This window comes from Diuraphis noxia, unplaced genomic scaffold, assembly GCF_037042655.1.
Source record: "Diuraphis noxia isolate RWA-SAM2 unplaced genomic scaffold, SU_Dnox_SAM2 contig0005, whole genome shotgun sequence".
Taxonomy (NCBI): Eukaryota; Metazoa; Arthropoda; class Insecta; order Hemiptera; family Aphididae; genus Diuraphis; species Diuraphis noxia.
The window spans coordinates 19489256-19515354 of record NW_028301715.1 but is presented as its reverse complement, the minus strand read 5'-3'; the positions used below and the strand labels follow the sequence as shown (position 1 = coordinate 19515354).

Genomic DNA, 26099 nt, shown 5'->3' with positions numbered 1-26099 from the left:
ATTATTGTAATTATTGTAAATTATCGTATCATCGTAAATATAAAAAGAAAAGGTCCAGATGCAAATAAATAAAGAGGGTCCCTGTGAAGCTCAGTGCTTATATACTTGCGAGAAGATAAATAATATTTAATAGCAGTGTTGTTAAAGTTCCTTTTATATAGGAACTCGTTCAATTCCTCGTTCGTCTAGCATAAATAGGAATTCATTCAGTTCCTCGTTCATTTAATATTAAAAGGAACTCGTTCAATTCCTCATTCCTATAAAAAAAGGAACTCGTTCTTTTCCTTGTTCCTCTAAAACAGTATCTGGTTCTTACCTTGGTTTACATTAATACTTTATACAATTATTTTAATATACATCCTACATATTTTTATTTTATTTGAGTATTTCGTTATCACTTATCAGTCGTCTATTAACTATTATATTATAGATTAAAAATTAGAAAAGTAAACAAAATTTTTCTTACAAAATGTTTTTTAAAACATTTCTGAAAAGAACAAAAGAATTATAATATTTACTACGTTCCTATTCCTAAAAATAAGGAATTAATTCACGTTCCTATTCCTTTAAAAAAGAATGGAATTAATTAATTCCTTCGTTCCTCTAAAATGGAATCAATTCCAGGAATCGTTCCTTTAGGAACGCGTGCCTTAACAACACTGTTTAATAGTACCCATTTGATAGAGTCCCGGTTGGGTTAGTACTCCAACGTAGGCTATTACAAAAATTAAAAATTTTGAAATGTAATAAATTATAAAATTAAGAAAGATAATTTACTTACCAATTATGACATCTAATCATTCACAATCATTATGTTATGTGTTTATTGGACGCTCATTCACAATTATTGCAGATGAAAAATATATAATTCACCTTTTTATGAATGATTATTACTTATTAGTATGAAATGAAATATGAGAAAAATAATTTTTTTTTAATAATACAACATTGTAAATTGTATGCAAATTATATAATTACATACCTAAAATTATTATAAAATAAATAAGAAATAATAGATTTTTCAATTATTAAAACATACATTCATATCTCATTACGCAAAGGATACGATTCACAATTTATATTAAAATACTTGGTTGATAATACTCCAAAACCATTTACAATTTATAGTGGTACAAAACTAATGTTATTAGAAATTAAACGTTTAAATATAAAAAAAAAAGATAGTAGTAATTTTATTCAAGCTCCACTTAGTAGTTTTCCCAAAACTTTTGGTCTTAAAGAGTTGAAAAAAGGTTACTTCCCACATTTTTTTAATACAGTGGAAAATAAAGATTATATAGGCGTATTACCTTATAAAGAATATTACGGATACAAGACAATGAAAACAGAGAATAAACAAGAATTTGAAAAATGGTACGATAGTAAAATAATTAAGGAAAATTATATATTTAATTTTAAAAAAGATTTAGAGTCTTACTGTAATTCAGATGTAGATGTTTTACGAAGAAGTTGTTTAGAATTCAGAAAACAGTTTTTGAAAATAGCTAATATAGATCCTTTTCGATATACGACTATTGCAGGTGGTTGTATGTCTATTTATAAATCAAAATATTTTTTAGAAGATACTATAGCTGTTTTTGATAAAGAAAAAATGAAAAATATTCAAAACAATCGATAACGTGGTTACAACATTTTAATAATAAAAATATCTTACACGCATTAAACGGTGGTGAAAAAAAAATAGCAGGAGCCAAAATAGACGGATTTTATAATAAATCAGAAACAGTTTATCAATATCATGGATGTTTTTGGCACGGTTGTACTAAATGTTATAAAGATAGAGAAGCTATAAATAATATAAATCATGCAACAATAGAAGATTTGTATGAAAAAACAATTGAAAAAAGTACATCAGTAAAAAACGCAAGTTATAATCTTGTTGAACAATGGGAATGTGATTGGATAAATAGTACTGTACGCGCCCCACAACAGGGGCTACCCGAAGGACCACTCGGTTACAACAGAGACGAGATTTTTTACGTTGATGGTGGCCAATGTCACCACTAAACAATGACTATTTTCAATGGATAGGCAACTAAATGTGCCTTCGCCTGATATTGTGGTGGGTAGGCAATTCTATACACGGCGACGACAGTGACGAGGACTGGAGAGACCTACCGAGGAATGAGGATGATGCAAGCTAATTATGGGTAGAGGGTCTCTGTGGTCGATTCGGTTTGGTGCAATGACCAAAGAGCTCACAAAAACAGGGCTAATACTTAAAGCTAACTTAATCCTATTGAAATTTTGAGACGATGATGGATTCGAAGCAATAGGCAGCACGACCTGGACGACCTGGGCGGCCTCTCACACAACGTACGTATGTACGTTGCTGGCGGACTTAACGCGGAGACGAATGACGGTGCCGACGTAGACAACAACCAGAATCCCGGTTTGACGGCGATAATAATAATAATAAAAACAAGACTTAGGTAAGATGGCGTGTTGGAGATCGTATTTTTTATTGAACATATCTCAAGGTTTATAGGCACCCACAATATAATAACAATAGGCAACCGTGTGCAACAAAAAAAAAAACAATATTAATAAGTTGGTACTTAAAAGTATTTGATCTTCTACTATCTGTTTTACAGCCAGTCGTGTCACTTTTTGGTTCAATTTTACTAACTAAGCTCAAAACATATATTTTTTTCTCTTCCCATGAAGTGTTCCAAAATTTAAAAAAATGCCTTTCCTCTGACTTTCATTAAATTGGCTATAAAAGCGATTAACTGCTTTTAAGTAAAAGCTAGAAGTACACATATCTCCTAAACTCCTTGGTTCACTTACAACATTATGCTCAACTACTTTCCCTGTCCAGTCATTCTTTTGTGTTTATTATTTTTTCTTTTCCACTTGTCTTCCTGTGATTTTCTGTTTCGTTTTCTACCTACTACATTATTTGTGTCCACACTTATCTTTTCTAAGTCATTTTCATTCTCATTTGTATTCATATTTTTTCATGTATAACTTTAAGAGTAGTTTCCTCCTGTATTTTTTTCTAGTAAGTTATTTTTCCTAAATAACTTTAGTTCTTCTGTAGTTATTATTCGTATATAATTGTGATCTACTAAGGATGTATAAAATTCGAATGTATTTTAAAGATAAATAATATCGGCCTTCAGATGATATAATTTTAAATGAGAATTGGTGGTAAATAAACATTCAATGCCTGAAATGTAATATTTATGATTACATAAAAGAACAAATAATAAACTAAATAAATATACCTAAAATGTACCGTCAACTAATTCTTAGGACCATATTTATGGCCAAAACCTAGTCATATTGTAATATTTATCCAGTTCTCGAGTTTTATCATTAAAGTTACGGTTTGATAATTTTTGAAGAAATCCGTGCATATTGTGAGGATCGTGGAAATGCATTTTTTTTTAGCTCTCAAGTGGATAATATACCCCATACACCTCCACGCGCACTAGGCAGAAGGCAAGCAAAAAGCAATGCATTAATATTCCCGAATAAGATTTATATATATATATATATATATATATATATACATAATTTATAATTTTTCTCTCATGATGGAGAACAATGGTTGCGGTGATAAAGCAAAATGCCGAGTAAAAATTTATAACTGTATAAAAATAATAATTCGAGAGTGCTGATAGATGTTGGTCAACTATACGTATTATTTCACTTTATTAATTTATAGTTTTTATTTCGAAAACAATTTCGATTTACCCTCTGCAAGATAAATCTTTTTTTTTTACCCAGCTAAAAATACATAAAAATAATAATTATGTGCTTCGATCTGAGATTTTCATGAAATCATCATTATTTATTTATTTATAATAGTAAACGGGTTAGAGACTCTTTTTAAAATTTTGAGAAATTACATATTTATAATAATTTCAATAACATACGTATATAGCAGCAAATTAAGTTAAGTTAACGATTATGATAAAAAAAAAAGGCACAGTTAAGACATTAAAGCAAATTAATATAAAAACAAAAGTTAAAAGATGGAAAAAAGTTAAAGATCGATAAGGGGATCTTCATTGATCATTGACATTAAATGCTTAATAGGCTAATTTTAATATAATTACTCGAGCATATAGGGGCGTGGAAAGGAACATTATAACGGTTACGACGAGGAAGGAAATTGAAGTTGGAGTAAGAAATAAGAATAATAAAACGGATGAATCGACTTTACCAGACAACAGTCCCTTAAGGAACTTTACGCAAACATTCTCCTGCGATCTACTTAAGAGTTAAGACCTGATTTAGCAGTAACAGCAGAATAGTCGTGAGGAGGGTGATTAATACTTAATAAGAAACCAGCAGAACAGAGGAACCGACGGCGTTGTACTCTTTCGAGCTGGATAGAGTCATTAGCAGTAATAGGACACCAAGAAACTGCAATATATTCTAATATAGGTCGGATTAGACTGATTAAAGTAACATATAGTAATCTAAATGACGAATCAAATTTAAAACCTCAAGCCAGCCTGTTGATAAATCCAAGAGTTTTCAAGGTATTAACTACAATAAACCATGTCAATATGTTGTCATGGATTTAGTGAGATGGTAGACTTAAAACCAATTATATTATTATCATTACTTTTAAACGATTAATAATAACGCACGGTTTGCGTAATATATATTATTTACTGTTTGTATCATTGAAAGTGACGAGCTAGACAAACGCCAGTTTCTATATAATATCATTTCATTCTGTTTCATCGTTATAACACGGCATGTTTACAACGATACATTTGGAGAAAAAAGTTATCTGCCTCATGAACTTTGAAGTTTTTTTTTTACTATCAACTTAAAGAGCATAAACGTCAATTCTAAACGGCCATTCTAGCGTATATACCTTGGTACTTTAGTTTTTTACTTTATATTTATTCTAGGTAAACACCAACCATTTATTTGTTTTTACAGTAACGTTTAATTATTGCAAATGCATTGAATGTAATCAATGTAATGAATTCATACAACAGTGTATAAAATTGGAGTGGTAAAAATAGAAGGTCTGGTCACGTGCACGATTAACTCAAATAAATTAAAATAGGTAAAGTGTAATAATTATTATTTTATTTTCCTCTGGGCACTTGAATAATTGACAGTAAAAATAATAAAATTTAAATTCTTACAATCTGTATCTTTAAAACAATTATGATTATTAATTAATACGCCGTCACATCAAATGAACGGTGTGAATGGATGATTCAAATTTTAGATAAGTAGATTTTTAATTAGTTTTCAATTTTGAAAACAGATAGTCTTTAAACGCTATCGTTCCTTTGTGGTTGGCTTCGTTGTAACCGGGTAATGTTGTCTGTGCGGCCTTAAACCATTTCAATATGTTGGGATAGCTGGTCAGTTCATAGCCCACAATCTACAAAAAGAAATAAAAATATTTTTATCAAATGTTTCTATGTGATTATTATAATATTAACTTAATTTTATACAATAAAATTGTATAAAAATAAAATTAGGTGAATGCAATTGAAATATGAGCTTTGCATCTTTTTTTAAAATACAATTTTTCCTCTTAAGAACACAACACAGTTTTAAAATTACCTCCAAACTTGATATAGTGACCACTACGACGATATCAGCTAGGGTTACTTCGGGCCCGGCTACCCACTTACTTTTTGCTAAATACGCATCGAGTATTTCCAAGGCGGCTTTCAATTTCGGTAAGGCAGCAGTTCCAAAATGTCCGGTCATGAACACTGGGCTCTAAGGAATAAAATTGAAAAGTTTATTATTCGATTTCATACATCGTATAGCTAGAGTCTAGTTAGACCAATAAAATTACGTTACGTTTGTCTGTAAACTATGATTAACATGAAATAAATATAAAATAGTCGAATCTCGTTAACTTAACGTAACGAGGAGCGTGCCACGCTTGAATAAAATTGTGATACATACATACATACATATCTATATTATATATTTAATAAAACAGATACCAATCAATTAAATTAAAGATAATTTTATTGGTTTGTCTGTTATATTTCATTATTGTCTTGAAGAAATGTTTTATAAAAGTTGATGAAAATATGATGTCAAACGCTTGACTTAACGTTTTTTTTATAACGAGAAAATTTTTTATGATATTATAATTCAAGTAAAAGAGCATTATATTCATGTAATGATATTATTTGAACTTTGGAGTAAAAAAAGATTTAATCTGAACTTTAAAAAGAAAAAGCGAGATGTGGGATGTCTTTTAAAATTCATGTTACGTATTGTCGATGGTTATGGAATTTAAATTGCTAACACGTATTGTTTAGTGGACTTATATATTGTACTATCAAAACACCAAATTAAAATTTATCATAAATATAGTGAATTTTATCTTATATCATGGTTAATTAATGATAGGTACACGAACCTAGCACAACTAAAATAATTTTATTAGTAACATCGAAAATATAAATAGTAATTATTACTTTCGTGATAACAGTATTTTATCATTCACATCGATGCAAATTAAAATAGTTCTCATTAATTTAACCATTTCCGTTAATTGACTTGTTCTAAAGGTATGCCATTGTAACAATTATAATATGTTACATGATACCTAAATATATATATATATATATATATGTACTACACGTCTATAGACTTAACATTATGTACGATGAACTGCTGACCAATACAATAATATTAACACACACTCATAACTGTAAAACCTATGGTCAATACACACCATGTATGAAGTAAGTTAGTTCACTGTGTACCTTAGACCTCAACACTCAATAAATATCAAACTCCGTATAACTACGATACAGTCAAATAGTTGGATAGAATATAATTTATATAGCTTGTGAGTTGTGAGTATTATTATTTGTACCTAAGTGTTTAATCTATAATAAAACTTAATGTTAACTGAAACGGAATCCTAGTTATTTAAATATATTTAAGATCCTGTTATATATATATCTACCCCTGGCTACGGTAATTATATCTATAGAGTCCTACGACTCTCACTGGATACACCATGGTTTATTATAATATAGGAAAACTGACTAATGGCGCTTGTTGTCCATTTGTAAGAAAGATAAGTATATTTTTGTTGATTGGTTATTTGAAATTTCAAAAAAATATTAATAACGACAATCAAGTGCCATTCAACATAACGTTGGTATATGTTTGGCTAAAAAACCCATTCATTTTTATGAACCACAACTTTATTATGAACAAGTAAAATTATATACATACTAGTACATAACAAACCAGTGGCGTACCCAGGATTTTCGAATGGGGGGGGCTAAATCTATATCGGTATTCGGTACCATAATAAACACAACGTTTATGCTTTGCTTATACTAGGTCATTGTTACTAAAGATAATACGTTGTATTCAATACCGTTTTTTAGAAATATCATGGTTTGTACTTTGTCTTTTTTAATATAAAATGTATTCCAAAACATGGCCAATGGGAGGGGCTGAAGCCCCCTAAGCCCCCCCCCCTGGGTACGCCACTGTAACAAACTGTTTTTTTCCGATAAAAAATATTATAGATATGACTCTTTTACGGGTGTCAAGTCGGTCGTGATGATGGCTCAGAAATAAAAAACTCTTTTGAGGTTGATTAAATCACAATGACAAAATAAAAAATAGTATTTCATATGGATTTCACGATGAAGCGTTCTAGTAACCACAAAGGCTTAAAATTGACAAAAATAAAGGACCTAACATTTCGTGAAATTACTAGAGCATCGTTTAAAATTACACATCCAATTAAAAACATTATTTTTTCTGCTACACAATATTTCTGAGTTCGATTTAAGAGGACATATTATATTCCTAGAAATACTGAACGCCACGTATTCAGTTATATAGAGGAAATGTCAATAATATATACTTTTTTAAGAACTCTAAAATGTATTTCATAAACATTGTTTATTTTTTATTAACGATACGTAATATAATTATGTATTTATTTTTATAATTTTTAATGGTTAGGACAAGTCAAGTTTAGTATTACCACGCAGAATATATGAAAAATATAATACATAATATATATTCTGTGGTATTACCAATAATGTTGTGTAAATCATACAAAAGAATTGATGCATTTTTAACCTATATAAAATACAATATCATCAGGGGCGAACGCAGGAAAAAATTTCGGGGGGGGGGGGGTTTGAAAAAATTTAAAGTAGGTATTCATAAATATCATATTTATTCATACTGTATTACACTTTTCTATATTTTATTTTAGTCACTTATATACATAGTCACATAGTCACTATATACATAAATACATAATACATATATAATATACATATTACATAATAATATAATATCATAGATAATAATTAATAACTAATTATTACAATTTGTAGGTTAGTGTAGGTATTAGTTATAAGAATTTACGTACATCATCGGATTGGCGGCCTTCGATGTCGATCAGTTATTAATAAGTTATAACATACTGTCATACTCACTTCGAACCTGCATTATCATACATTTCATTGGTGATTTTACTGTATCCATTAATTTACAAACCACGGGAGAAGGGAAACTTTTTAATAACTAATAATTTATTTTTATTTTTTTGAAATGTTATTAGTAATACACTTATACATTTTTTAGGTCAGATAATTTATTTTTTGTACCTACTATTTCGGGGGGGTGTTGGTGTTTAAACCCCTACCCCCCACCCTGCGTTCACCCCTGTATATCATATTATATTGGTTAACTATCATGTGATAATATTATAGGTATTAATTGGTATTAATTTAACTGCGTCATCATTATTTTTCATAATAATTATAATTATAGTTATTTTAATTTTTAATTATGGTAATTTATTATTATCCTTATATTAAGAATCAAGATATTATAATGCGATTAGACGTCTTCTATTGATAATATTTTTTATTATTATTGTCATAAAGGTAACTATATAATTTATATTATGCGCAAAAAAAATTGTTTATCACAGTTTTTTTATATGGAAATTATTCAAAAGACTAACTGCTAGTTAGTCGTTACTTCTTATCTATCAACGGCGGAGTAATCTTAAAATTATAAAACATGTTGATCCATATAACGGTATATCATATTGTAATGTAACAGAATATCATAATAATATTGCACAATGACAGTCACTAATCATGCTAGCCCCAATTATGTTCTTTAGTGATAAATTTATTCAAATTCTGACATTTTATTTTTAAATTTTTATTTACACTTAAAGACCATATTTTCAAATTCTTGAGATTTTTAGTATTTAATATTTACCTTCTTAAAAACAGTACACGGTGATGATACGAAATTTTGTTTTTAAAAAGTTAGTATTTTCACAATACACTTAAGTATGTACTTTAGTAATACAAAATAAATCTCAAAAATGTGAAAATATGGTCTATATTATAGAGCTATATATTATTATAGACTCTATAAGATGAAATTTTATTTAAAAATTCAAAATAATTGTCATGTATCTGGATTTTGAAAAGATATTACCTATTATTGAAGATATACATGGGGTTAGCATATTTGGTAAATCACTCTGTATAATATTATATTAATGGTACTAGTGCATAGGTATGGGGTATTTTGAGAGTCAAAATATAAAACGCAAAACTAATTATTTCATAGGTGTCATTGTCATATCGATTGAAAATAATAATTTTGTGGAATGTATTATTCGACTTATCGTTGAAGTAATCAAGTGTAGTTTTCAATTATAAATTATTTATATAATGAAATTAGTTTTGTAGCAATAAATAAATTAATACTATTAAATATATTGGGTTTCTTTGCTGAAAAATTGTTCCAGAATTATTTTTGTGTTTTGATTGTAATACTGTTAAAATATAATAATATCCGAGATTGTGTTCTACCATATCACAAATTATATTTTACTAAGTGATCGAGTAATAACATTACCTATGTGGAGATCTGTTTTGTGTGTAACGTTTTATTAAAGTAGTCTTTTGTGCAGGAGTCAAACCTAATAAGCAAAATTGCCTTAAATCATTAATTACATTTAGTTACCTTTTCGACTAAAAGCTATTTTATTCCGTATCGTTTACAGACTTCACTTTTTATAATATTATTATGCACTAAACGTATACCTCAGTCGTTTACTATCTAAATTGTTTTTGTAAGCATAAAAATAAGTTTTTTTACTGTAATATTATCATAAAAAAATCAAATGATTGAAAAATATAAACTACAATATACAGACGTGGGCACAACTAACTTGATATAACTCACATCGTTTAAATTTTTAAGTTTTTGAATTTCTCATAAACAGGTGTTTGGAGCAAAGTAACTTCGCATGATTTGAACGATATTCAAATTTTGATTTCAAGTGAATTATTTTTACATATTATGATTTGTTGTCAAATACTCAGTATCTAAACAACTTTCTACGGTGCACCGTGCTTAATATTACATTAAACATTTAATTTTAACTATGCATTTTTTGTTTTTTACTTCTCGTAAGTATTATATTGTAATATATTATACACAATTTAATGTTAAAAACGTGTACAAGTAGTATTGTAAATATAATAATCAAATTTAATATATTCCGTAGAAATATATTATTATTATTATAGTATAACGTTTTATAATAAAACGATAACATACGTAAATATTAAAAAATGAAATTACTCAAAATGGCAAGAAAATATTATTTATGTATGTATTCAACGAAATCTTTAAGATTTTTTGTAGATTATTTTTCTTTGATTGAATAAATTGTGCAGGTGCTGACTTTAAAGTATTATAAAAAAAAGTACCCGAGGAAATTGTTTTTTTTTTTTTTTTTTTTTTTTTATTATTATTACGAACTATTGAATTGTTGTAAAGTTAATAATACGAATACTTACGAAATAATCTGATGCTCTTCTGTACAGAGATCCCAAATCGAAATCAATGCGGTGATCGATTGTCGCTCTCTTCTGTAAATCTTTTGGATACAACTGCTCTTTGGAATACGCTCCAGTCTCAGAACCGTATTTCTCTACGAGATACTTGCAGATCGCTCGGCTACAAATATTTTTGAACAATTTAATAATGTGAAATTTAAACCTTGTACGTATAATGGTACAAAAGTGTTTATTATACATTGTCGTATAAATAATCGAAAACAAAATGTTTTATAAAATGTATAATATTATTTTCTAATTCAAGTACACAATTTTATGTTATTAATGGACGGTAATGTGTCACTTTAAGTAGGTATTTTGTTTTGCTCTTAAAACATATTTTTTATGACTATGTAAGTCTAATATTTTAACACTACAAACATTCTCATATAATTTGGTACTCTAAGAACTTTCCTTTGTATACAATAAGTATAATTGAGTTGTCTACAGAGTTAGGAGTGATGAAATTGGACGAAACATATATAAACAACATTAAACACTTACCGTTTACTCTTTGAACATGTTTAAATTACGTTCTTATGAGTAATATGTACCTATATGACGAATTCTATGGGTACTAATTTTAGTTTAATTTAACGAAGAGCTCACTTATTTGAAATTGTTATGATACATTCAATAAAAACACACTATACTATTTTATAGATAGTTTAATATTACTTAAAAAGTTTATGTTGTGTAATTGATTACCTATTAAAATAGTTAAAATCTTATAAAATGTAACATAATGTTTTATGAAAACCTTTTTTTTTTTATAACATAACATTAAAATTAAATAATAACGTCTAAAGATTATTTATCACCTGCTATGAACTATTTTATTATTAGTGGGTAATTAAATAATTATGAAATTATAAGTTGAAATTTTCAAAAAAAAAAAAAAAAAAATGCTGTAATTATTGAATATTTAATCGTCTTTAAGCTGTGTCCTGAACTCTAACCATTAATATCGAGTATTATTCGTGTTAAAATTTTTATTTATTTACAAGCAATTATACTCATTGGTGCATACGCCTTGTGAGAAAAAAACATAAAATATTAAGTGCATATTATAGTTTATATTTTAATATTGAAAACTGAGACGTTGTCCCATTATTGTAATGAATATCATACATTTTCGTTTTTGTACTTCATGTTTAACAAAGTAACCATGATAGTATGTATACGAGTCACGGACGTACTTAACGTACTACAGTTTTATTAGGAAACTTGAAAATAACGTAAGTTCACATTTTTTTTAGTTTTTACTACTAATTTATTTTGTACTTTTACTTAAAAACTGTCTAAATTGAACACTGATCGATTTTATTGTTTGTTGGCAATTTAAAATTTAGATAATAATGCACACAAATCATTCATATAGTGTAGGTATATAGTACCTACTAACTGCATAACCCGACTTCGGCCGGAAATAAATGAACAAGCTAAAAATTGCGTACTGTATCTCGATCTTAATGTACCTGAGTTCATGGACAAATCGATTTCGAAGTTTTTAACTTTAATAACTAATTCAGCCAATGTGGCTAATCCACCCCTTGGCTTACTTTTTAAAGTGGTTAAAATTACTTTCAAAATTTTCTTGATATCTCTAAAAACAATCTCTTAAGCTTTAGTCAAAATCAGTCGAGTAGTTTTTTAGGTTATAAATTACAAACATAAGAATGCATTGCCTTTTTTTACGTTTTAAAAAGAAAAAACAAACAATAAATTTAATATTATTTTATTTATTTAAAGAAAAATCACTCAGTAACGCACTGTGGGGGAGGCAAAATTGTATTTCTGTGACCAATAGCAACCTCGCACAGTATCATCTAAAAATTACTCGAATTTCACGTGTCAAAATAAAATTCATGTCACCCAGAGTCACCCTATAACAACCTTAGGGGCTAAACCACTAAACAATGAAATTTAAACCAACTTCCGTGCTTCACCGAATATATAATCGATACTATATTTATTGAAATCGGTACAGTGATTTCGGAGATTAATGCGTTCAATTAATGTTTTAAAAATTCTTCTGCTACTTTGTAATTAATTTGAATATATGATGTTTTAATTATTATTATAATTTATAACAAATATTGGAATCGATGTTCGCAATAACCGTGTTCACTCACCTCTCGCTCAAAACGAAACCGTTGTCGACGATGGTCGGAATCGTGTGCTGAGGGTTCAACTGTAACATCATCACAAACCGAAAACGATTGTTGAGAAAAAAAATTTCAATTGCACACGGCCAGTGGCCACCGATAGACGTATTAATATTATCGGTACGTTAGAACCTACTTGCTTGTATTCTGGTTTTTGTGTATCGCCTTTGCTCGGTGTCGTCACAATCCGATTGAGTTCTACGTTTAAAATGTGGGCCACAAGTTCCACGGTCCTGCATGGAGGACTCCACGAGGCGTAGTAGAAATCAATGGTCATTTCTAAGTTTTTGTAGTAACCGTGATGTAGAGAGTTGAACGAAGATGAAATGCGTGTCAATAAAGTCGCGGTGGACGTCTACGCCAAAGTGTTATATATATAGGTAAGGCTGAACATTTTTTTATGGGTTTTTCTTTTTTTGTCATGCATCACATAAACACGCGACGTATTACGCAATAATAACTGTTGTCGCTCAGTTCGTTGTATAATGATGTCAATTAAGCGTAAAGAAATAATCAGATTATTTCGATGTAATTACTAAACAAATTTCATCTGAAGAACGTCATATTTATCACACCATATGGCACGTTATGGTTCCATACATAATATTTTTTTAACGATGAACAGTATTATTTAAGAAAAAATAACTTCCACAAGAATCAGTTTACCTACCAAAAGTTTGAGATAATCGAGATGATTATTTGAAAACTCCACATTAATAACATCGAACGATATCGATTTCAATCAAAGTTTTTGATATCGACGTAACTGAGTACATCGACTTTCGATATTGATATAGATATGTACATTCAAATTTATATTTATTTAAATTTTGACTGCGAATATGCAAATGAGATAAGCAGAAATACTCATCTATATAGGGGAAGACGGGGTATTACCGTATGCACTATGCGAGGCAAAATCGTATTATCGGAATATTATCAATAATTTTTATCGTAGAAGTAAACTGAATACAACGATTTGAAACGTTTTGTTTGTTTATTTATTGCATATGATAGTAGACGTGTTATAATATCACGTTTTTAAAATAAATACGTTTTATATTTTTATATTCAATTACTAAAATATTATCAAAATTTCAAATAGTGAATTTTTATATGCGAAAAAATTGTTCAGGTATGCTATATTAATTAATAATTATTCAATAGCTAATTAAGTGTAATTTACATTTTTAGTATAAATACATTCATTTATTAATTTAATGTTTGATATGAAGCTCGATAACTTTTAATAGTCTTGTGGGGCAAAATCGTATGGTTATACACTATATATAATAATTATATAGGTACTTAGGTAAGTTGTATTTGTTGTTCTACTGCCAATGGGAGTAGGTTTTATCGCATGTTGTGTTGTGTTATTAATTTGTTGACATTTTGATGAATTGAAAACAATGTTTTGATACATTTTTAATTAATAAAAATGAAATCATACATAACTTACTACCTACTGTCTAATTTTAGTTAAACTTTACAAGTTAATTAAATAAAAGTCCAATACCAATTAATAATTTACCAATAAATATAATGAACTGTGTTTTGGTATAACAATTACCCTCATACGATTTTGCCCTAGAGTACAGGTGCGGGGTAAATCCGTATTTTTATCAAAAAAAGTAAAACGCAAATTAAACAAATTTAAAAAAAAAAATAGAAAAAAGTTTTGAATACAAGTTATAGACCATAAGTTTTTCTATATATACCAGTTTAAAAAATTTAATTTCGTTAAAAATTGCATGATTTATAAGCCATGGAAGCTTAACCATACGGTACTGCCCCACCTAATGCTGCAATCGTAAACAACCACCGCGTAAACGCAATGATTCCATATCGATATATTTTCGTATGTGAATTAATTGAGTATATAAATGGCGGTAAACGCGATTAATCCATGTTCGAAGCGTCGTAGCCCTAGTGCGACAAAAAAAAATATCATTCAAACAACAACGGATCTGCCTCGCTCAGTTTTTTTTTTTTTGTATTAATTGAACATTTTAAATGTTTAAACGTTTCGGACTTGCAATATACAGCTGACGAAGCGATATAATATAATATTTATATTAATATGATATATATGATATAATATTATCATGATGCATATTATTGGATATTATGTCGAGATAGATGTCATGATGTTGGATATTGTCTTTGAATATTTTATGAATCGGTGAAATATTGTTATTAATTGCATTTATTTTTTTTTTTGTAATCCGAAGATTTGTTACCTATGAGATTCAAAATTTTAGTATGATAACATTCTTATTATTAGACTACTTAAAAAAAAAATCTAATGTAAAAATATGCTTTAAGATAAACATCGTGTTAGTAAACGTTAAAAAAAAAGTTTTTTTTACATACCTCGTATCAATAAAACCAATGAATAATAAAACAACAACCAAAAAACACTACTAAGAAATTAAAAAAAAAAATAAAAATATTATGTTCTTCTGTCAAGTAAGTTTACCTTTTTCATTTTTTATGTAACATATATATTTTTGTTTGTAGTTTGTAGTTTTTACTAAACATTTGGATAAAATATTAAGTTGCATTTTGAGAACTTACCTTATATTGTTATTTTTGTCATATTGATATTTATTTTGCTTTCACAGGTCCAAATTGTCAATCCAAGTACAATAAAGTAGGTTTTGAGTCAGTATTTAAACTGTGTTCTAGATAATATTTTTTCTTAAGTTTATTTTTTTTGTCTAATTCAATCATATATTATTATTTAATTCAATTTATTATTATAAAATGCTTTAACCATAATGAAAAATACTTTTATTGATATATTTTTATAACTGAGAGGATGTTTGGTCATTAAATAGATCAAATTTAATACTTATTAGTTATTACATCAAATATAATGTATCGACTTTCAAATCGTTACCACTTAAGCATAGATTTCGCATCACCAGTAGTCCACAACAGTAAAATACAAAATAATTATCTCTGCGCTTTGAATAGGCTTACAAATACAAATATATTATTTTATAATATTCTGCTGTGGAAACACAAACCAAACATATTACAATCGTTCGTAATTTTCAACTGTTCATAGACTTTATATTCAATGACCATCTATGCCTTTATTCTTATAGTAATCATATGTAATTTACTTAAAATTAAATTGTATGTAATATATTATATAATATGATGTAGTGTAAAGATATTATTATTGGTATATTCCTTTATTTTAATTTTAATATGATATAATTACATATTAATAAGTCGTTTTTAAATAAAATGTTTTACAATAAAATAGTGTTAAAATGCAATACATTTATCTTTGTTTGTATTTGTATTTATTATATTATAATATAGTTTTGTTTTTAAACATTTACTGATTATTTTAATAATTTTAAGAGTACATGAGACATTTTGTCCAAACGAGACGAACACATACCAGTTTTTGTGTCTCGACTAAATATAAGCCGTATATCATATGATAAGTATTGTATATGGTCTAAGGCAAGAGTTCCTTAATCTTTCATGATCTATTTTAGCCAAATTTTAAACTTTGGTGACTGATATGGCTATGACCCATAGTTTGGGAACATTTGATAAAAATGCTTGCGGGTATTATATTATTATGATCTATATCGTTTTCAACAGTTTGGAAAGATTACAGTTTACAGTAATGGTGAGCAAGAAATGTCACAACCACACAATATAATATGTATTGGTACGTAAAGTTATAATAATACTAGCTGACCCGGCAATGCTTCGCTATTGCAAGATTTCTCAGATATTAAATTGCTATTTATTTTCTTATTATAGATTATTATTATAATACACATATTTATATGTCTTTTTATTCTAGACCACTTTTAGTCACGTCTTCGTGATAATGTAGCCATATAAATTTAGCGTCGCCTCTGATGATTGCCGGATTCATCATAATGTTTAAAAAAATTTTTGTATGTAGTGGTAAATGTATATGTATGTAAATTGTGTATGTACATTTTGTAGGTATAACTATGGATGGAACAAAATATATGAATTATGCCAGTATTTTGATAATTATTCAAATACTTGAAAAATTTCTTTGTATACAACATTATCAACTTTTTCTGGATCGGGGGCAAAAATATAGAAATTAAATTTGGATATCACACGTGACAGGGTGACGTATAGTTGACCGTGAGAAAAACATTGAACGCTTAGGTCAATTCCAGCAACGTTAAGTGTTTGTCTCTGTGCTTTATTTATAGTCATTGCAAATGCTAATTTAATGGGAAATTGAATACGTTTAAACTTAAAAGGTAAATCTGAGGGTATAATTGGTATTCTTGGTATTAAAACAGTTTTTACATTACCACAGCCTGTTAATATTATGCACTCGAGTAATGAACTTCTCAATTTTTTGATTTGTAGTCTTGTACCGTTGCAAAGCGTGGGTGGGCTTAAATTTCTCATTAAAATAATAGGATTTTTAAAATCAGTGTATGAGGTGGGACTCCAGAAGGCGTTAAAGAATTAAGAAATTCAGTTAGGAAATAGACTGCATCCTCTTTTTCTAAAACTGTATCAACTGAATAGTACATTTTTGATTGAGCGTCAAACCTAGATAGAATCAAATTATTTAATTTGTCGACTTGCTCATTTGTTGGTAACAAAATAGCCCTTTCTTGAAACCATTTCAATGATTTAGAAGATATATTTTGAATGTTCAGGTACACGTTTTGAATCAATTTTGTTATAGTGGGTACTGAATTACAGAAACTTTTAATATTTATTTTATCATTCGTTACTTGAAATTCGCCTTTGCCTATTAAAAGTAAATCTTTGACAAAATTTATATTGTCTTGATCTGTACATAGCACTCTCATATTAGTTTTAAGTTCTAATATTTTTATATAAGGCCATAAGTAGGATCTTTTCAAAGACGCGTTGACTTCATCAGCTCTTGTCCCTCTTGTAACCACAGGCAAGATCTGACGAAAGTCTCCAGAGAACAACACTGTGCAACCCATAGGACTATTATTATGACGCAAGTCTCGCGTCGTTCTATCTAAAGCTTTAACTGAAGTTTATTTAATATTTAAATGTTTAAACCAACCAACAATCAACAGTTAATAAAATAATGTTTATATATTTGCCAGGTGACGCGAGCGCACAATATGTATAATAATATATATAATATATAGGTATACAATTTACACGTTTATTTTAATTAATAATCACTAATTATTTATTAACTTAATCGGACTAATTTTTTGCCTTAAACCTCCTCTGCGATGTCCTCTTTAATTAAAATAAAAATTGCACGACAATTGAATAAGTAGTTTTGAAGTTAATCCCGATCAAAAAAAGCGACTTCATTTTATATAGTGGTATAGAGTATAGATATATATATATAGATATAGATGTCATCGGCAAGCGTATTTCGTGACATATTTGTGGTTTCGAGGTGTGCGGTGACTATTTGACGCATTTCAGTCTCCTCTCGGTCTATCAAGAACCATATTAAACCCGTCATGGATTCTCCACGATCTGTTGCAGAAAATCTTCAACCCGTCATAGAAAATCCTCAATAAGTAGAAAAAAATTGTGACTTTGAAATCAAACGTAGTCAGAAGCCACGTCCGATCAGGTCACCACTGAGTTACAGTTTAAGTCACTTTACGGACAAATTGGCAGTATTTATGACCTATAATGCACCTAAATATATTATAATATAGTTAGTGAATAATGACAATACTCACAAACAACTGAATAATAATAATAATTGTTGCGTGTACTTTGGTTCAGGTCCAATATGGTGATATGAATAACTAATAAGTTCTTTGCTGAAATTCGGTAACTTAAAATTATGGTCTTGTTGTTATAAAACAATTGATAATACTAGATAAATCATTTTTTTTTTTTTAATGTTTTCAATGTGCTCAAATTAATTTTTGTTAGCTATTCAACATACATAAATTCTCAACGTTCTATATAATTTTAACTTTAAAAAAAGTTTATTTTATTCGTTTGCCAAAGTCGAGGAGAGCGAAAATTTATCTGGTTGTTGCACATTATTGTACAATGTACAATATCCATTTGTTTAATAACTCTATCGTTAGTGTTTGGATTTATTTGATTGTTTAATTTGTTTGTTGACAAGACAATATTTTCTTTTATAAATTTTCGCAAAACATTGAAATAATTTCAAAAAAGTAAATTTATCTAGTTATTCTGGTCGTTGTAGTATCCTACTTGCGTATAAATCAACTGAAATTGAAAGACAGACTATAATAATTAACAAAAGTTCCATAGTGGTTTTAGTGTATATTTAGTGTATACCTATGCATTATTCGCATAATGTAAGTTGCAGATACTACTGAGATATGGTCAGTTAACTTTAAAGCGAACCAAATTATGTCTTAGTCGACGATATAACGGACGACAATAAGTTATATAGTCGTTAAAAAAATAGATATGGCAGAGAGATATAAAATGCCATACTCCATAATAATTATGATATTATGCGATCAACAATCGCTCACATGGCTGTACATAATAATAATTTTTAAGAATAATGACAAAATATTATGGTGTTTACACCATTATAAAAAATATCAGCGTGGAAAAGAGAGATAACGTCTATATTTTCATTGTTGACATATACGATCGCATTAAAGTTATTATATGAGTTGATTACACACTTCGCGTGGGAGATAACGGATTTCTCGTTATTTTCTTTGAGAAATGTTTCGTTAAAACTTCTGTTGAAAAGTTCAAGATAATTGTCTGCTATGTACTATACGTACGTGTTGTAATCGGACATTTTGATTTAGAATTAAACCGCCCTAAGCGATTGTGGCCATAGTGACTACAAATGTAAGTACGCTAGCTGTATAGAAAATTCGAGAACGAACCATATAAAACACATGCCAAGCGCACTGAACCAATTCTAAGGAAATTATATAAAACGCATAATTACAGTTAATCGGGACGAAATAATAAACATATAATTTTAATATTATCCTAAAATGTCATATTAACTCTCATTTACGCAATATTATTTAAATTGTTTTTGATGGTGTCCTAGTAACCTTTATAACATTTCGCATACAGATACGTCGAGTGCTGTCGGTAAACAGCCAAATTAAAACGATAATAATAAAACATAATACGTTAAAATAATATGTTAATTGCTCTCAATAAATACATTAAACATAGTTATTAGTAAGTTGTTAAATGGATAAATCGTATGCTGTATAATCGATTGAATATTCAATATCAGAAAGAGTTTTAAATATTGTGGGCAAGTACTATAAAATATATTTTACACACTGCAGCCTGTTGCTGGGTGCAGTGGGGGCTTCATTCACAAAAACGTGTACTGAAGTCAAGCATCAACCAGTGCACATAATTCCCGGATGGGTGGCCACCCGGATTCTAGTGATAAATTCTCGCCACAGGTACAGACATTTTCTAACCAAACGAACCATTCCCACAGTTAATTCCTACTAAAGGTTAATCAATAACATATTATATGTACATTTAGTAGTCCTAACAAATCGAAAGATAGTCATTTAAATGTGTAAAACTCTATTTTAAATATTATATTATTTTCCATAATCTATGCAATATTGATTTATGGTGGATGGAAAAATTATACAAACTACGTGTGAACCATAATTCAAAAAGGTTAATTTTTTTACTAAAAGATAAAACATATTAAGTCGACAGGTTAATTTATACGAGGATGATGTGTAATTAAAAAAAAAAACTTGAATTTAACCGTTTACAGAACAGAAATGTATTTTTTTTCTAGACTATGACACATGCATTTTTTTTACAAATAATATCACTGGTGTGATAACATATGCTATTTATACTGGTCAAATTGTGACCTATCGATAAACCAATAATTAACCATATACAATTCTATCGATACTATTATATTTATATAATATTATAATAATATAACTTTATGTAAATTTAAGTAAAGTTAAGATCTTATAATAATATTTAATAGTGCTAACAAATTATTTGTCACACAATATTATGAAAGTAAACAATTTTACTTAAATTTAACCGCAACTAAATTGTCGAAGTTTATACGTTGAGATCGGATGAATTTATATTTTTGTGCGAATTATTCTTTCATTAGTTTTATATACATAGCGAAAAAATATGTGTGCATTGATGAGAATAGAAAGACATTTGTTAGACAATATAATGAAAATATACAGACTTCTAAAAATTTCTTTTAAATTTAAGAATTACTAAGAATTTTTTCGCATTAAAATGATATTAATATTATAGGTATTAGCATTATATAGGCCGTTGTACCTAGACATAGTGGCGGAGTTGATTACTTTTTTATAACTTTACTGTGCGTGTTGATGGTGGAGAATAAAAACGTCGTCGTTAGTACGTTGTCTAACAAAAGTTATTACACGTTTTAATAAGCTTTGTTTTATACTTTGGGAAGAAAAATAAAGGGAAAATGTCGTAGTTTTGAAAACATTCATTTATAGCACAAGATTGGCCACGATGGCGTCTTCGTAAACATTCATAATACAATCATATTATTATATCGTCTGTCAGCCATTCACTTTTTGGATGCACCCAAAACAGGCCCATGTAAAACTTCGATCGATATAATTGTTCGTTGTAAAATAATATGAAATAGTAAGACACTTAAGGAAAAATATAAAATCCGTTGAAAAGAAAAATGAAAACCTAACCACTTTAATTTATAATCACCACCAGTAAATGCCTGCTGGCCCTGCTGTATGGCACATGTTCTTTTTCGATGCCAAAACAAAATGCAAAAAAACTTCATTCATTTTTTCCCTTTAAGCTCACCATAATAGGTTTTCATTCTTCGTTTGACGCACTGTCCAAACTCCAAACACATTCATGTTATATATATATATATATATAATAGCATACATTATAACGGACAACGTGTATGTCCCGAAGGCCGATTCTTGTTTTTTTTTTTTTATGAAATCATCACTTTATTATTTTTATTTTTAACCTCGGCCGAAAATTGAGCAAAAAACGACTCGTTTGGCATTTGTGGAAATGCATAATATTATAACATTTAAAGTGTAAAAGCTAAATTACGGTCAAAATCTGGCAGGTTTATTACGTTTTGTAAGAAATTTTTTATTTTTGTCTGTTGACATTTACATTTATTTTTTTATTCGATTTATTTTTATTATTTAACTATAATAATATGACGCAAGCTGTATTTTTTTTTACGAAATATCATACGCAAGACTGACAACTTGATGACGGTGTGGATATATTATTATATCCTCCAATTTATAGACAAGAATTACTTTGCATTATTATTTTACGAGCATACAAAATAAAATGATCGTATGTAGATAGGAAAATAAAAACATTGAAAAAGTTAAAAACTAATCAAAAGTTCAAATATATAAATATCAGGTTTATTTTATTTTATTTTATTTTTTTGATGTATTATACTTATTCATATTATTATTTATGATTCTGAACGGAAGGAGAAATGCATTCGTATTACAATGATGAGATGTTTTTTTTGTTATGTTTGTCATCACGTTTTAAAGCAGAATATTTGTTAAAGTCTTCAACTTTTTATTTTGTGCTACTTCTGTGATACAAATATAAATAACCGTATTATGTACCTCTGATTTTCATCAAATATTTATTTTGGCATTTTCATTTACAATTTGCACTATAAAATTTTCAAAATATTGAAACTTATTTCAAACTATTTATAGGTTAAATTTTGTTTATTGGTTATTTCAGCTGAGACTCACTAGCTAGAGACTGATCAGATGTGTCCGAATTGCCTGACCGTTAAATCCGCTACTGTACTAGGTGACTTTAATGCCAAAATAGGAAGAGAAGAGACATATAAATCTACCATAGGCTCCGAAAGCCTCCACCAACATCAGTAACGAGGAACTAGGTTAATAAATATGGCAATCGTGAAAGAGCTGAGTATCAGCAGTATACTTACTTTCCTCGAAAAGGCATACACAAACAAACATGATTACAATTTGTAAAGTACATAAAAAAAAAAATCGTAAATAATGAAATATAATGAATAGATCACAACATTTCGAGTTTGACTCTTAGTGTGTAATCCGTTGTCGTAATAAATGAGGAAAAAAATAGAATCAATAACGGTTGGTCTTGCCTCAATATTGCACAGGAGACGATACGTGTACCGATTTTATTCAGTTACTGTCAGAGACGACCAGTTCAGAATTTCCGGATGGTCAGTTCCTGCCTGTGACTTACCAATCGAACGTCACTCTGCTTAGATAGAATGATATGTGACATCAGATTATAAACGTCATTATTATAGTGTGTGTTAGACGTCTCACAATATAATATATTACTCGTATTATGGATGCAGAGATTGGATACGTGTCTGTCGTCGGTCAGCTAAGCCACATGGAGAAATCAACTAACTTGTCTCGAGAAACGGGAAATAGTGGTTGAATAATGTTATACAATATTCAATGGGTACTTTATCATATTTACTTTTTTTTTCGAATGTCAATGGATATACGGTAGAACCAATAATTGAATGAATGATGGAGTGGTTTATTTTTTAGTGTAGCCGCCAACACTATTGACCAGGTCATACTGCGCAATACCTATCAACCTTAAACCACGATTTTTCATTTTCATTGGACATTATACGCGATTTTATTTGATTAAATCACTCAAACTACTACTCGTGTTCGACAGTTGTACAACAATCGTTAATATTATTGTATTTAAAAAAAAAACGATTTAGTCTCTACAGTTTATCGATCATATTATATACCGAAACAAATAATTACCTGCTCTATGTTTTTATAAAAAGAATAATCAATTTTTATTTTTTTTATTTAAACTAATACAATTTGGTCTGAGTTTAAATACAATATAAGATGGTATATATATTATTTTATTAATATTTAATTTTTAATATCTACCAATTCGTCCAACATTGTATTCCTAAATATTGTATTCACTATATCTGCTGCTTATATTTTTTTAAGGAATATTTCTTCCAAATTTATAGTAAACATAATAATTTCTTCAATTTTAAACAAAGTTACATCGATATTTTTATTTATTACATAGTCTTAGAGATAATTCAATGTTTTGATTAATTATGGATGGGCTTTACTTACAGAGAACTTTTTTTTCGTGTAAACAAAATGAAAATGTGTTAATCATAAGAGTATAGAATAAAAATTATTGTATTTTAAACATAAAATATTGTATTGTGTTTTGACAAACATTTTCTAAATACCACGAATTTTGAAAAATTAAAACAGGTGTTGTTTATGATTCGTGAAATTTTTCTCTTTTCGGTTTTTATACATACCATTACAAACAGAACACAATGTGCATTATGGCTGATGTAGCATTTGGACAGCCGTTTAGCAACTTTCATTTCTGTGTAGGATTGTGGTTTATTTTTATAAAACATTTTTATGGACTGGTAAATCACTGTATTTAGAAAACGGCTCTTTGGGTGGAATGGTTTGGTATAATTATATGTATATACATAGGATGCTTTTCAAATATAAATCGGCCGTGAAAAAAAATGTACGAATGAGATATTTAAAATGCATTTAGTATTGACTACGTCAAACATACAACATGAACAGTCTTGCACCTATACCATTATACTTCTTAGTAATATCAATCAAAGGTTGAATAAAAAAATTCTCCCACTCTGAACCCTGGATACAACCCGAAGAAAATATTACTCTCTGAAGTTTAGGTATAACCAAGAATTAACATAAAATCGATAAACCGAGGTTGTATTTAGCTTAGCTGGCTCAGATTTTTTTTTTATCATTAAAAATGTATATTTTTTTACAGATACACATTGATAACTGATTTACTTAGAATATTATGTTATATGAGCATCCTATATGAGACGCAGACTGCATCGATTTGATGTCAATGTTGGAATGTAAAAATTAAATTTTCTTCGTAAATGTCAACACAAACTAAAGAAACGTATACAATTAATATATAATATGAATAATTGTGAAAATTATTTAACATACTGTAAGACAATTCGTTATATAATTTTTAAGAAAAAATTAAGGAAAATTTCAATTACTTCAATAATAATTGTACGGTTGCATTATTATGTCGACATCTCATTTTCTTCGCACACATCAGTTATAATTACGCATTACCTTACTAAAACAAATACACATTATCATGCTTTTATATTAAATGGTTAAAGTTATCCAGTTTTGTTTTCGTATATAGAACAATCAAGAATCTTTGAGTTGTTGCGCTTAGAGAGAAATAGTATTATATACTTACACGTTTTATAAATACGTGAAATCAAATTACGATAAAATTGAGAGTACGAAAATACTGTTTTATTATTTCTAAGAATCGAAAACGCCATCCAATAAATTGAAGTTTTGTCTAACCTGCGCTTAAGTAATTTGATTACGAGTCGAATCGAATTACGACTGATTTATTTATTAAAACTATACTATTAATTTTTATGATTGTTCATTTGAGTTGTAAATGGATTTTTTTTTACCAGAAAGTCTCGAAATTTACACGAGTAAAACACATTGGAGACGGAGATAAATTAATAAATAAATTACTTACACTAATAATAATATTTATTAATATTCCATTTAAACTAGTTCGTATACCAATATTTAGTGAGTTTTTAAATAATAATGTTAATGTCTAATTGGATTTATTTAACTTTGAGGTTTTACATTTTCAGAATATAATGTTTTTAAACTTTTTTGAAATATATTTAATTAAGTATGTTATATTACTTAAGTCACTTAAGTTAAGTGTTGCTGTAAGAGATTAAAATGCTGAGAATCATATGCACAGTACGTAAAATACATAATGACATTCTACAAGATGATTTATCAAACACGCTAATTTCTTTTTTTCTTCAATAATAAAGACTATAATCATCATCCTCAGTTCAACATATTATTTAAAACTAAAAAACTACTCGTTTGAATTTCGAATAAATCCTTCATTAAAATGTTAAAAAAATGATTTGCCAAATAATTTACAATATAAACAT

At 28.2% G+C, this 26099-nt stretch overlaps 2 protein-coding genes across 2 annotated transcripts; both read right to left on the bottom strand.

Moving 5' to 3' along the window:
- Positions 1-5060: 5060 nt before the first annotated feature.
- Positions 5061-13415, bottom strand: LOC107171321 (glutathione S-transferase 1-1-like). The gene is made up of 5 exons (XM_089229252.1): positions 13197-13415; positions 13028-13086; positions 10854-11013; positions 5572-5733; positions 5061-5386 (listed from the first exon to the last, which is right to left on the bottom strand). Exons 1-5 carry the CDS (start codon positions 13335-13337, stop codon positions 5240-5242), a joined length of 669 nt encoding a protein of 222 aa, XP_089085378.1. The 5' UTR covers positions 13338-13415; the 3' UTR covers positions 5061-5239.
- A 4075-nt stretch (positions 13416-17490) lies between these two features.
- On the bottom strand, positions 17491-18048 carry LOC107170291 (uncharacterized). Its single transcript, XM_089229492.1, has one exon. The coding sequence runs from the start codon at positions 18046-18048 to the stop codon at positions 17491-17493; it is 558 nt and encodes a 185-aa protein (XP_089085618.1).
- Between the last annotated feature and the right edge of the window lie 8051 nt (positions 18049-26099).